Consider the following 13,542-nt stretch of genomic DNA (forward strand, 5'->3'; position numbering starts at 1 on the left):
CTCCGTGTACAACACTTTAACAAATATTAATATTGTCAATTTTTAAGTACTTTAACTTTTTCCGATTTATTGGATTGTATGTTGAGGAGAAGAATACCTCCCCTTGACAAACCACGCTTGAAATTCACAGGAAATGTAGTAGATTGTCCAACTGTTTGAATACAGAACAATAAAAAAACAAAAAATTGTTAAGCCGGTCCGTTTTACATCTGCATAACCGACCTATTTCTGTATATAAACGAAAACGCAAGCAGCTCGATTTTTTTGAAATGTATGGGACACGTGCGTGGAAACCATGGAGTGATTAATTAGTGCTTCAGTTTTTGCGCCACACTTTCCCTGACCCTACTTTTTAAAAGAGTTCAAATATTTTCGAATTTGTTTTCAGATCGAAGGATATGGTTGACTAAGTTAATGAAAATATGCTTCGGGAGGCGTAGCGAAGCGGGCCGGTTTACGCTATAATTGAATATTTTTTAAAACTCAATTAAGACTTTAATTGGAAAAGTTGAAATCTCTTTTTGAGTGTAGCGCTACACACAAAAAAAGTTTTCTGATTCAATCACGAAATTAATTGATCCAATTAATTTTTAATTGAAATGTCTTCAATCACAGAAATGAAAGTATCAATTAAAAAATTAATTGAAGGTCAATTAAAAAGTTAATTGATCCAATTAAAAAATTAATTGATACTATTATTTTTGTGATTGATTTTTGTTTCAATTAAAAAATTTGTTGAATCAATAAAATTTTTAATTGAATATTTTTTAAAACTCAATTAAAGTTTTAATTGGAAAATTTTTCGTGAAATTATTTTGTGTGTATATGCACATATGGGCGTTAGAATTTCGTAAAAATTTTTAGAAATATTATATTTGTAGCCCTTTTTAAGTTCATTTAACAAAAAAAGTTTCGCTTTAGTGTTCTAGCGGATTAACTAAAAAGTGAACCCCCACCATATATATATATATATATATATATATATATATATATATATATATATATATATATATATATATATATATATATATATATATATATCAATATATATATATATATATATATATATATATATATATATATATATATATATATATATATATATATATATATATATATATATATATATATATATATATATATATATATATATATATATATATATATATATATATATATATATATATATATATATATATATATATATATATATATATATATATATATATATATATATATATATATATATATATATATATATATATATATATATATATATATATATATATATATATATATATATATATAAATTTTTTAATTGAAATAAAACTCTATCACAAAAATTAATAGAATCAATTATTTTTTTAATTGACTTTCAATTATTTTTTTGTACTATCATTTATGTGAATGAAGACATTTCTATTGAAAATTAATTGGATCAATTATTTTCGCAATTGAAGACAAAAAATATGTTTTTTTGTTTGTTGACATTTTTTCAATTTTGAACTCCAAATTTTGCCAAAAAAATACGAAATTTTTTTACAAGTAAAAAAAATATTAAGTCTAATAAATGTTCTTCGATTTGTCCAAAAATATTTACCTATTTTTTTATATCGGCGTGTAATGGACGTTTGTTATACAGTTTAGATACACACAGAGAAGATATTGGATGAAAATCGATTGTTGTAATGAAAATTCTGCATTTAGAATGAAATCACAGTTGTGTCAATCTATTTACTTTATTTACAACCATTATTTGATTCCTTCTACCTTTTGGCGCTTATTATTATAGATTGTTGTTTGAAATACAAGTCAAATGGTTGTCTGAACTAATTGCCTCTCTCTTGAAAAATTTTGATCGAATTCGATACGCACAACCTACCTTATAAAACCTTCATAACCGTCATTTAGTATTCAGCCCTTACAATTGATAGTTACAGCCGAATTCCGTTGGAAATATTTTTAAATGTCAATATTGTTATTATCAATTATTCAATGTGGAAGGAAAACGTGTTTTATTTTTAATTTAATATAAAAACCACTGAAAACTGAATATTTTTCAGTCGTTTCTAAGTTTATTTAAATCCTCGGTGGACTGTCTGTCGTATATTTTCACGAACTACTCGCGCAATGGTCAGGATAATCAATGCTACGAGTCGGATAAACAATGCGCATATTTAATTTTTTGGGATCAAATGGAGATCGAGTTATATAAAGTGTTAGATGTGGAACAATTTTCTTGTGTTAAAGGGCAAAAGTATAAATCATGCAACGACTTTAAGGGGCCTCTAATGGAAAAATCCATCTCCACGTCTTTATTTTATTTATGAAACCCCACAAGATGTGACCATGTAGAGTAGATTCTTATTAATTTTTTAAAACTCCACACTAATTTTATAACTTATTTTGTTGTGTTTTTAGGCAAGCTTGTTGGCCCATTTTTATTCTATGTGCTCAGTTTGGACTCCATTTATAAGTACTAATGTACTAGGAGTCCCAGAGATTTAACTCCCATTGCCTGTCAATTCAACAATCCAAGCTGGCGGCGGGTACTTTTAAAGGTGACAATTTTTGTTAAATTGTTATCAATGTATTGTATTTAGGTATAGTGTGATTTTATGTATCTTTCCATCTTTTAAAAATGTAAAATACAATATTTTGAGGAAAAATGTATTTTCAATTCGGTTAAGGTGCTAATAAAGTTGGGTAATACAACCAAATAAGAAGGGAGTAACGATCAATTGCATCGTCTAGTACAACCAACTCCATATATGGTATTGGTTAGATTTCCCATAATTCGATTGAGTCGACTGAATTTATCGGGTATCACAACTGCCAGCAGATAGTTGCTGCAACTGCCAAAAGGAGGTTGGCAATAAATTCGGTCATCACAACCAATATGTATTCTCTGTGTACATTTTTCTAAAATGAACCAAAATTTTCCTTTCTAATGGGTTCATTTTTTTTAAGTGTACTTATGGTGTTTGATATCTCTACTTCCTCTTCTTTCGATTCCTGTTCTTGTATTTCAAAAAATTAACAAAAATATCGCCTGAGGTCGTTGTTTCTGATATTGCCTTTCATCATTAGTCCAAAAGGTTTTGAGATGACAGTTTTTGGAGTAGAAGGTTTAAAAATTATCGCAGAACGGGCTTATTAAATATGAATTTATTCTCAATTCAAGAAATAGAATTATGAGATTTTTGGGGATGTCCGTCTGTCTGTATGTCCATGTAGATATGAATACAGAACAAACGTCCTGCCTTCTTCAAATTTGGCTTGGACTCTTAGATTGGATGAAGTTGATTCCCTACCAAACTAATCCAATTAATTTTGTTCCAATTTAGATACCAGCTGCTATATAATTATCACTCTTTTACGTGGGAAGGTTTTGAGTGGCAGTTATTCACATATATTGGCCAATAACTATCACTCACTTCACTAATTGGTTCAAATTGCCACTGAAGGACTACTGGAGCCAGGAATTTTCTGAAATGTCTGATTTTGATGGTGGTCTATTATGTTTATTATAACGTATAACACGAATCAAACTCCCTTAAACAACCCACTTTTATTTCTATTTTAAGTGTGAAATTAATTTGCGTGTAATCTTATTTAGATGACTTGTTAGATTTTTGTTTAGGGGGCTATATATAATTATGGACCGATTTGGACCAATTTTTGCATGGTTGTGAGAGACCATATACTAACACCATGTACCAAATTTCAACGGGATCGGATGAATCTTGCACCTCCAAGAGGCTCTGAGCGTCGGTTTATATGGGGGCTATACGTAAAAGTGGTCCGATATGGCCCATTTGCAATACCATCCGACCTACATCAATACCAACTACTTGTGCCAAGTTTCAAGTCGATAGCTTGTTTCGTTCAGAAGTTAGCGTGATATCAACAGACGGACGGACGGACATGCTTAGATCGACTCAGAGTTTCACCACGACCCAGAATATATACTTTATGGGGTCTTAGAGCAATATTTCGTTGTGTTACAAACGGAATGACAAAGTTAATATACCCCCATCCTATGGTGGAGGGTATAAAAATCGAAACACTCAAATAATATTGCCGGGGGGCCAAAAATTTCATATTCTTAAAATACAAATAGGAATTAAGCTTAGCGTAGATGACGCATTTCTCTGAGTTTTTTCTTTGCCTAAAAATCGATAAACTTTTCAATGAAGTCGTTTTGTCCTTATAGTTAAGTGATTCGACTTGAAACTGGACACTTTTACATGAAACAAGTATATACAGCAGTAAGTTCGGCCGGGCCGAATCTTAAATACCCACCACCATGAACCAAATATTAGGATTTCCTTTGAAATTTCAGGAGGGCTTGAGGACTTGAGGACACTTCCCGAAGATACATTTAAAGATTTCACCTATGAGGACTATATCAGATTCTGGATTTATAAGAACCATTTTTGTTTGAGTTTTAGAGGAATCATTAACATCTCTTGTAAGTGTGCAAGAAAATTATAAAATAACGTCTTGATTTGAAATTTTAAATCTGTAGATTTTCACCCGAAAAATAAAATCTGGAAATTTTACATTGAGTTTCAAGCAATTTTCATGATCAGTGCGCCTTCTTTACTCACAAGAAGTGAAATTGGTCTATATGGAGGCATTACCAAATGGACCGATAAAAACTTAATCCGATACACGTTTTTGTGAGCCTTAAATACGAGAATATTTACAATTTCAGGCAAATCGGATAAAAACTACGGTTTCTAGAAACCTAAGGAGTTAAATCGGCAAATCGTTCTTATGGGGGCTATACTAAAATACCGACCGATACTAACCGTTTTCGGCACACCTCTTTATGGCCCAAAAATACCTCTAGATTTCCAATTTCAGGCAAATTGGGTAAAAACTTCGGTTTCTATAAGCCCAAGAAGTAAAATCGGGAGGTCGGTTTATATGGGGGCTATACCAAAACATGGACCGACACTCACCATTTTTGGCACACCTCTTCAAGGTCCCAAAATATCTCTAGATTTTCAATTTCGTGCAAATTGGATGAAAACTACGGTTTTTATAAGCGAAAGACCCCAAATCGGGAGGTCGGTTTATATGGGGGCTATACCAAACCATGGACCGACACTCACCATTTTTGGCACACCTCTTCAAGGTCCCAAAATACCTCTAGATTTTCAATTTCGCGCAAATTGGATGAAAACTACGGTTTCTATAAGCGAAAGACCCCAAATCGGGAGGTCGGTTTATATGGGGGCTATACCAAAACATGGACCGACACTCACCATTTTTGGCACACCTCTTCAAGGTCCCAAAATATCTCTAGATTTTTAATTTCGCGCAAATTGGATGAAAACTACGGTTTCTATAAGCGAAAGACCCCAAATCGGGAGGTCGGTTTATATGGGGGCTATACCAAAACATGGCCCGATATAGCCCATCTTCGAACTTGACCTGCGCGCAGACAAAAGACGATTCTGTGCCAAATTTCAGGACGATAGCTCCATTATTGAATGCTGTAGCGTGATTACAACAGACAGCCAGACAGACAGACAGACAGACGGACAGACGGACATGCTTATATCGTCTTAGAATTTCTCCCTGATCAAGATACTTTATATAGTCGGAAATCGATATTTCGATGCGTTACAAACGGAATGACAAACTTATTATACCCCGTCACCATTCTATGGTGGTGGGTATAAAAAAATTTACATGAAAAGAACTAGGGTCAGTGGTCTTTAAGTTTGTTGACATTCTTGGCTACAAAGCGAAAACCCGTTTAAATATAGACGATGTTTTTCAATGCTTTATTTCAAATACGTTTTTTACTTGAAACATAGCATAATTTCTAGTCGAAGTCGAGTGTGTATTTGGAAATTTATGTTGTCGTTAACACGGTTCAATTATCCACTTCTTTGGCTCGGAATCTATACCACAAAAATTAGTGCAAAGAAAAAAAATCTTTGGAACCGTTCATGTTTTTTTCAATAAAGAAACGTCAAAAATCTAGTTTTCAAAAATTAAATTTCAAAAAAGTTCAAAAATTAAAATTGTCGAAAAATCGATTTTTTCAACCTGCATACTCTTTATTTTGAAAATTTTGACTTTTCAATTCTGATTACACTGCAATAGGTGACTCGACTTAAAAATCTCTAACTTTACATAAAAGAAAATTCTAGCGAAGTGAGGATAACTTCGTTTTAATAGATTTTAAAAATTCTACAATATTAATAAAATCATTTTTAAATCCGATTATTGAGTACAAAGCTAAAAAGGATTTAAAAATGGGAGTAAGACTAAGACTTTATTTTAAAAACTTTTTACGTAAAAAACAATGAAGACTCGATTTATCAACTTTTGAATTCCTAAACGGTGTAGCATATAAATATAGCGTATGACCGGTATATCTATGCGATTCTGTATTACAACAATTCCGTTTGTTTTCCCTTAGAAAAATATGTCAATTTTCATGGACTTACCTCCATTTGCATATGGGCCATTTCCTTGGCTTGGGCCAATGCCATTCTTGCTTCAATTTGCAATTTAGCCTGCTTGGTAAAGAAATCACATTCTAAATCTTCACTACTATAGACCGCTGACACTTGTTCTTGGATCTGTTTGTTTACTGGATTATTGTTGAGGGCATTATTCGAATATGTAATAGACAAAGGTCGTCCGTGATATGGATGTAATTGAGAATTATCTGCACTGGGATAGGCTGGATCTGCTGCCGGCGAATCTCCAAAACTGCTGTGTATGGTGTATTGTGTTTTCGACTTGGATAATTTGGGACATGTCTCCGAATCCGAACTATGGCTTTCTGTGTCTGAGGACATTCCTGTAATACGAGAAAAATCTATGAAAAATGGAAAGTGTCAATTTCTTCAAGCCAAGAATCATGCCTCAAACCATACTCACCACTCTGCAAAGTTGATTTTGTTCCTGACTTCCAAGGAGATTTATCCTCATTGCAATTTTCTTCAGCACCCATGGCCAGACGTCGTCGAATTTCCTCACGATCGCTGCGTCTCTGCAAAGATCAAGAAAAGTAGAAGTTATGATTTGATAAAACATGTATTGTTGTGGCTTTCTACCCAATATGGAATTATTATTGAATTACTCCCTTACACTATATCGTTTGGCTTCCTCAATACTGGGATCTGTTACTCTCAAAAATTTATCTACAACATTGAATAGAAATTCCGGATCACAATAAGTAGCATCCTTTGTGAACATCGTCAATTCAATGTTGGTGAATTTGCTCTGATTGTAGACACGCGGAAACATGCCATCAATGCAATCACCTTCGCTTTGGGCACAAGATTTGTATTTGTACAAAAATGTCCTATTTAATTTAGGCAAATATTTAAATTTTACGTCGAACATAATTTTGTCAAACATTTTAATAGAATTATTGGCAAATGCCTATTTGTGTTCATGTACTAGTATGCAAAAGTGCCACTTTCATCCACCACAGTATAGCCAGCCGTCCGTAATATTCTGCGTATGTATGTCACCCCACCAAGAGCTCTGCACTGATTGAGGTTCAGACGAACACTCTGATGGTTATATCCTTCGGTGGGTAGTGAGTGTAAAGATTTTTGATTATTCGATCAGCAGCACAAAGGCCACCACACAAACACATACGCAGCCACATGTTCACTTCACAGGCATATCTACAATCTGCCTGGTGCTTTCGTTCAACCCTGATCGTGGGCAAGGAGTAAAGTACCTGATTGTGCTTATACTTCAAAAAGAGACTGAATACCATTGCCAAGCATAAATATCGTACAGATGTTCCAAATTTATTAGCCCTCTTGTAATCTAGGTATTTCCATGAAAGAAACTAAACAAAAAATGGTGGCTTCCTTCATTTAGCCGATTTCTATGGAATGCAATACAACATTCATTTATGATGAATGTTCTTAGGATGATTTGTCTGACAAGTTAAATTTCCAAATTCAGACTATACTTTCCAGTAAGAAAGTCTTTAAAATAAAGTGTTCGATGACATCTTCTATGTTTTTTTTTACCTTTTGCCGTCGAGATACAAAAAGTCAACAACATTAAGGGAGATTTCATTAATTTTGAAAGAAATTGAAAGAAAGAAAAAATGTTCAGAATAATTAACAAATTTCCTTTATACCATTTTTAAGTCGAATCACTAACTATAAGGACAAAATGACTCCATGCGTAAGTTGATCGAATTTTGAACAAGAAAAAGTCTATATCAGAGAAATGAGTCTTTTATGTTTGTTTGTGTTTTAAGGCCATTTTTTCTCTGTGTGGATATGTATGTGGCACGACATAGTCACTACTCATGTGTGAGAAATAATTTGAAATTAATCGGCTTCACGACTGAAGTTTCACTTATGCCAATCTCATCCTAACCAACTAGACGCAATTACTTATAAACTAGTAATCCATTCAGGAGGTATAATTCACTCTACTTTAATTAATAAATCCTTCACATCAATTAAACTTCCCTCAGAAAAAATTCAACGAAAATGTCTATAGCCTATTTAACTTTATTTGCACGGAAAAACATTTTATTCTGATTCAATCACAAAAATAATTTATCCAATTATTTTTTTAACTAAAATTTATTCAATCACGAAAATGATAGTATCAATCACAGAATTAATTAGAAATAAAAAATATACTTGATTAGAAAATTAATTGATTTCTTCGGCACTTTAAATTAATTTTTTAAATTGGTTAAATTAAAAATTCAAAAGATTTTGATCGCAAAATTCCAAAAAAAAAAAATAATTGTTACAAACAATTATTTATTGTATTGTTATTTATTTATTCATACTTATTTTAATAATAGTTTTGAAATTTTATAGCAATTTCTATTTTCTTTTTTTATGAACCATAAATAGTATATATATATAGAAAATAATTACACTAGTTTACACTGAAAATGTACACTTGATGAGAGTCGACTTTTCTTGTGTATTTTGATCTGCTGAAATCGAAAAAAATGTTTTTTTTTTATGGAACAGTTTTTGAGATATCCCGTTAGCTTTAGTTTTTCGCTCTTTTTTCACTAAACAAATTATATATCTCGAGTTAGAATTGACCGATTATATCGTTGTTGGTACTTAAATGAAAGGTATTAAGATGACGAATAATCGTTATAAGTTAAGTGGTTCAAAAAATAAAAAAATCCAAATTTTCAAAAAAGTCGTATTTTTAATGGACCTTTTCCGTCAAAAAAGTATAAACCATTCTTCATGGTTGTATAGATGATACCCTAACGTGAGTAATAAGACCAACTAGAAGAAAATCGACCTAAAAATGACAAAGTTACGCAGAAAAAAATTTCCGTAGTTAAACTAACGCTAAATTTAACTTATTTTTATTGGAAAACATTTATTTGCTTGTAGTTAAATTTTATTATTTTTATCGAAATTTTCCACAGCTTAATGAAAGCTTAATTTTTTTAAGTATGTCTGAAGAAATTTATGAACTAAACGTGAGTATAAAGTTCAATGACCGTACACATAAGTTCAATATGAACTAAAGCAAAAGAAGGTTTTCGTACGATTCCCAAAAATAGTAAGAATGAACTACTGTATGGTTAAAATGGTCATGATTTGGCACCAATGATTTTCTTCTTTACTTTTAGTTAATTTTTTCTTCTATGAGATGATGTAATTTCGCAGTTAAAAAGTACAACAGGACATTAAAATTTCCAGCTTTTAACAACGCTTTGTAGAAATCTCAAAATGTGGTGTAAAATTTGGTTCAATTTTCGTGCGAGGTAGTTGATTCTTCCTATAAAACAGTTCACTTTTTTCGGTGTATAAGCAATTTAATGATGTCAAATCATGCAAATTTCTCTATGGCCAAGAGGCATTTTTGTGTGGATGAGTTGCTCATATTTGCATGATTTGACATCGGATTTGTTCACTCAATTGCTTATAACTTTGTAATTTTTCGGTCGATTTTCTTCTAATTGGTCTTATTACTTACGTTAGAGTATCATCTATACGATCCCATAAAATATATACCGATCGATTCAGAATCACCTCCTGAGTCGATCTAGCGCTTGGTGTCCGTCCGTCCATGTATTAGTTGTTCGCAGGATTCAGGTCGCAATTATTAACCGATTTTGATGAAATTTGATATATGGCATTTTTTGGTACAAGGACGAACGCTATTGAATTTGGAAAACATCGGATCAAATTTAGATATAGCTCCCATATGTATGTATATCCCGATTTCGATAAATCGGGTCGTATTGAGTTCATTTACTAACCGATCGGCGTCAAGGCAATCTAATTGACCATCCTTTAAGTGTGGGAGCCACCGTGGTGCAATGGTTAGCATGCCCGCCTTGCATACATAAGGTCGTGGGTTCGATTCCTGCTTCGACCGGACACCAAAAAGTTTTTCAGCGGTGGATTATCCCACCTCAGTAATGCTGGTGACATTTCTGAGGGTTTCAAAGCTTCTCTAAGTGGTTTCACTACAATGTGGAGCGCCGTTCGGACTCGGCTATAAAAAGGAGGTCCCTTGTCGTTGAGCTTAACATGGAATCGGGCAGCACTCAGTGATAAGAGAGAAGTTCACCAATGTGGTATCACAATGGACTGAATAGTCTAAGTGAGCCTGATACATCGGGCTGCCACCTAACCTAACCTAACCTAAGTGTGCCAAATTTCATCGAAATCGCTTCTGATTTAGATATAGCTCCCATATATAAGTTTCCAAAATTTTGTCATAAGTCTCTTATTTATCAATAGTTAATTTAACTAACGTACACAAAAAATTATTAGAGTAGAGGAAACTTTCTCCAAACATAATAATTCCATGAACTAAACGAAAGTTAAATTGGCTTTAGTGAAATAGAGAGTTCACTTTTTTTGAGTGTATATGTGCAAAAAATCATCGAAATCGGTTCAGAATTAGCTATAGCTCCCATATATATGTATTGCCCGATTTTCACAAAATTGGGCCATAAAACCTTTATTTATCAACCGATCTTACTCAAATTTGGTTCACTCTAATCTTCTATAGTACTGACTATATGTAAAAAATTTCATCCATATCGGTTCAGATTTAGATATAACTCCCATATATATGTAGCACCGGATTTTCAAAAATTTGTCCCTTATAACCTTATTTTTGAACCTAGTGAACATTCTTACTTAAATTTAGTACAAGGTCATCTCCTGTAATATCAACCAAAACTGCAAAATAGAATCCCAATCAGGTTCAGATTTTGATATGGCTCCCATATATATGTGCCGTCCGTTTATCAAAAACTTACTCCTTATAACTTTATTTCTGACCATAATAGCCTTATTTAGTAACCAATCTTACTGAAATTTAGCGCAAGGTAATCTTCTGTGGTAATCACAATGGACTGAATAGTCTAAGTGAGCCTGAAATTTAACCAAACCTGGAAAATATCATCCAAATCGGTTCAGATTTGGATATACGAGCTTTTTCATCTGTAGTTCTTCATGCACAATTAAGTGGACTCGATCATTTGAGATGCCCATGATATTAGCAATTTCACGCACTTTTATTCGTCGATCATTTAATACCATATCATGCACTTTGGCTACAATTTCTGTTGTTGTTGCTGTTTTTGGACGTCCACTGGTTCATCTTCAATGCTGTACTGTTGCATATGAAGGTGCACTTTCACCTAACATATTCACCATATCATTATGAATTTCTTGTCCCGATAAACTTTTTTTATGTAAATATTTAATGACAGCACGCATATCTAATTTTTCCATTGTAAAAAAATTGCGGATGCGTCTTTTTTGAACACATGTTTCTATATGAAGGAGTTGCCAGATCGAAACATGTGTTCATAACATAGATGGAAGTTTCCAAAACACTTAACTTTTTCCTGTTTATACTGCGCTTTTTGTGCTAGGCTAAGAAGTTTTCGAACTGCCCTCGTAGCTACCATATATGTATATGCAACGCTCGATTTTCCCAAATTTGGCCATAATACTCGTACTCTTATTTATTAACCAATGTTGCTCAAATTTCAAATGTATATGTATTAGCCGATCGTATTTAGACTTACATGTAGCTCTTAAATAAATATATTGCCCTATTTTCACAAATGTTATTTATTATCCCCACTAATTGAGCGATTTCCTCTTTTTAATAATGGAATCAATATTAGTCGCATACTAATATCAGACATTTAAAATGTTTGTTTCTTGGCGTATACATGTATTTGAATTATGTTGAATTTTCCCCAAATTGTTCTACTCATAGTCGAAATTATATAACCATTGTATGGGTAATCTGGTTGGTTCAGCCTCATTTAAAAACTTATATTTTAAACCATATTACAGAATCATCCTATACCAAAATATGTGTACATTCGTGTGTTACTTAATAATGGAGTGACCCATATATACGTTTACAATGCAAAGGTGGTCTATCTTTTCCTACCTCCCACTAACACTCATTTTCTAAGAAACTAAGATAAGGGCAAACCATCTTACATATCCGAACACAAGACTTTTTACATCACCGTCAGCCAAACATATGGCTGAAGTAGCGAGAGAATATTGTGTTCAATAGCATATCGTTCTTAGGGGTGGTTTTCTTTAAGATTTTTTGTATTTCACATATTGTCTTAGGTAAAACCGAAGAATATAAAGGCATTCGTGTATGTGTGCTCTAACCTAACCTAAAGATTTTGCGGAGATTAGGAATTGCATCTGATCTATATCCTGTAAGATGCACATGTTCGCATGTATAAACCACACTACATAGCCAAGCCATAGCGGACTAGAAACACAGAACTTGTTTATCCAGAACAAGTAGTAAAATGCTGGCAGAGCAAATGCATCTGTTGGTATGTTAACTATAACGTTTAAAAAAATTTAATTAAAAAAAAACTAATTACATTAAATAGCTATCAGTACACTGAAAAAAATGTAAACCCACCAGGAAGAAAAATTTTGGTTACTTCTAGAAAATTTAGAATATTTTTAGAAAATTTTAACCAAAAAGTACTACAAAAGCTGACAAATTCAAGAAAATTTATTACATATTATTATTTTTTTTTTTCACTTGTTAAATAAAATTTTGTAGTTTGAAGGAAAAAATTGGAGTTCAAAATTGCATGAATGTCTTTAGTGCCATACGAAGTTCAAGATGGAACCATTTGTAGTAAACTTTACAAATTTAAAGAAATAATGAACTATTTTGTGAGAGAAACGAATATAGTAAATCTTTATGCTTTATTTGTGTATATATTTTTAGTTAATTTAACTGGCGTAACCAAAAAATTATTAGAGTAAAGGAAACTTTCTCCAAATATAATAATTTCATGAACTAAAATAAAGTTGGTAAAGTTAATGTATTTTCATTGCAAAACAGTGATTTCTTTTAGTTTAATTTTTATTTTTTAAATGAATCTCCTCAGCCTAGTGAAGTTTTCTTTATTCCAAGTCTCAAAAATGTTATTAACTAAAGGTGGGTAGAAATTTCAATGACCGTACTGATAAATTCAATCAAAGGCAGAAAAAAAAATTTCGCACAAAGAGTACACGGACG

General features: G+C 32.3%; 1 protein-coding gene across 2 annotated transcripts in view; it reads right to left on the bottom strand.

The window, feature by feature from the left end:
• Schip1 (Schwannomin interacting protein 1) overlaps positions 1-13,542 on the bottom strand; it is a 52,850-nt gene that overhangs the window by 1,962 nt on the left and 37,346 nt on the right. The window contains exons 7-8 of one of the 2 annotated variants that reach the window (XM_075295437.1): positions 6,913-7,024; positions 6,474-6,832 (exon numbers count right to left, since the gene is read on the bottom strand). In XM_075295437.1, coding sequence (XP_075151552.1) covers positions 6,474-6,832; positions 6,913-7,024 — 471 coding nt within the window. Of the gene's footprint in view, positions 1-6,473; positions 6,851-6,912; positions 7,025-13,542 lie in introns of both variants that reach the window. The other variant, XM_075295436.1, reaches the window with a different exon arrangement.

Source organism: Haematobia irritans, chromosome 2, assembly GCF_050003625.1.
Source record: "Haematobia irritans isolate KBUSLIRL chromosome 2, ASM5000362v1, whole genome shotgun sequence".
Classification (NCBI taxonomy): Eukaryota; Metazoa; Arthropoda; class Insecta; order Diptera; family Muscidae; genus Haematobia; species Haematobia irritans.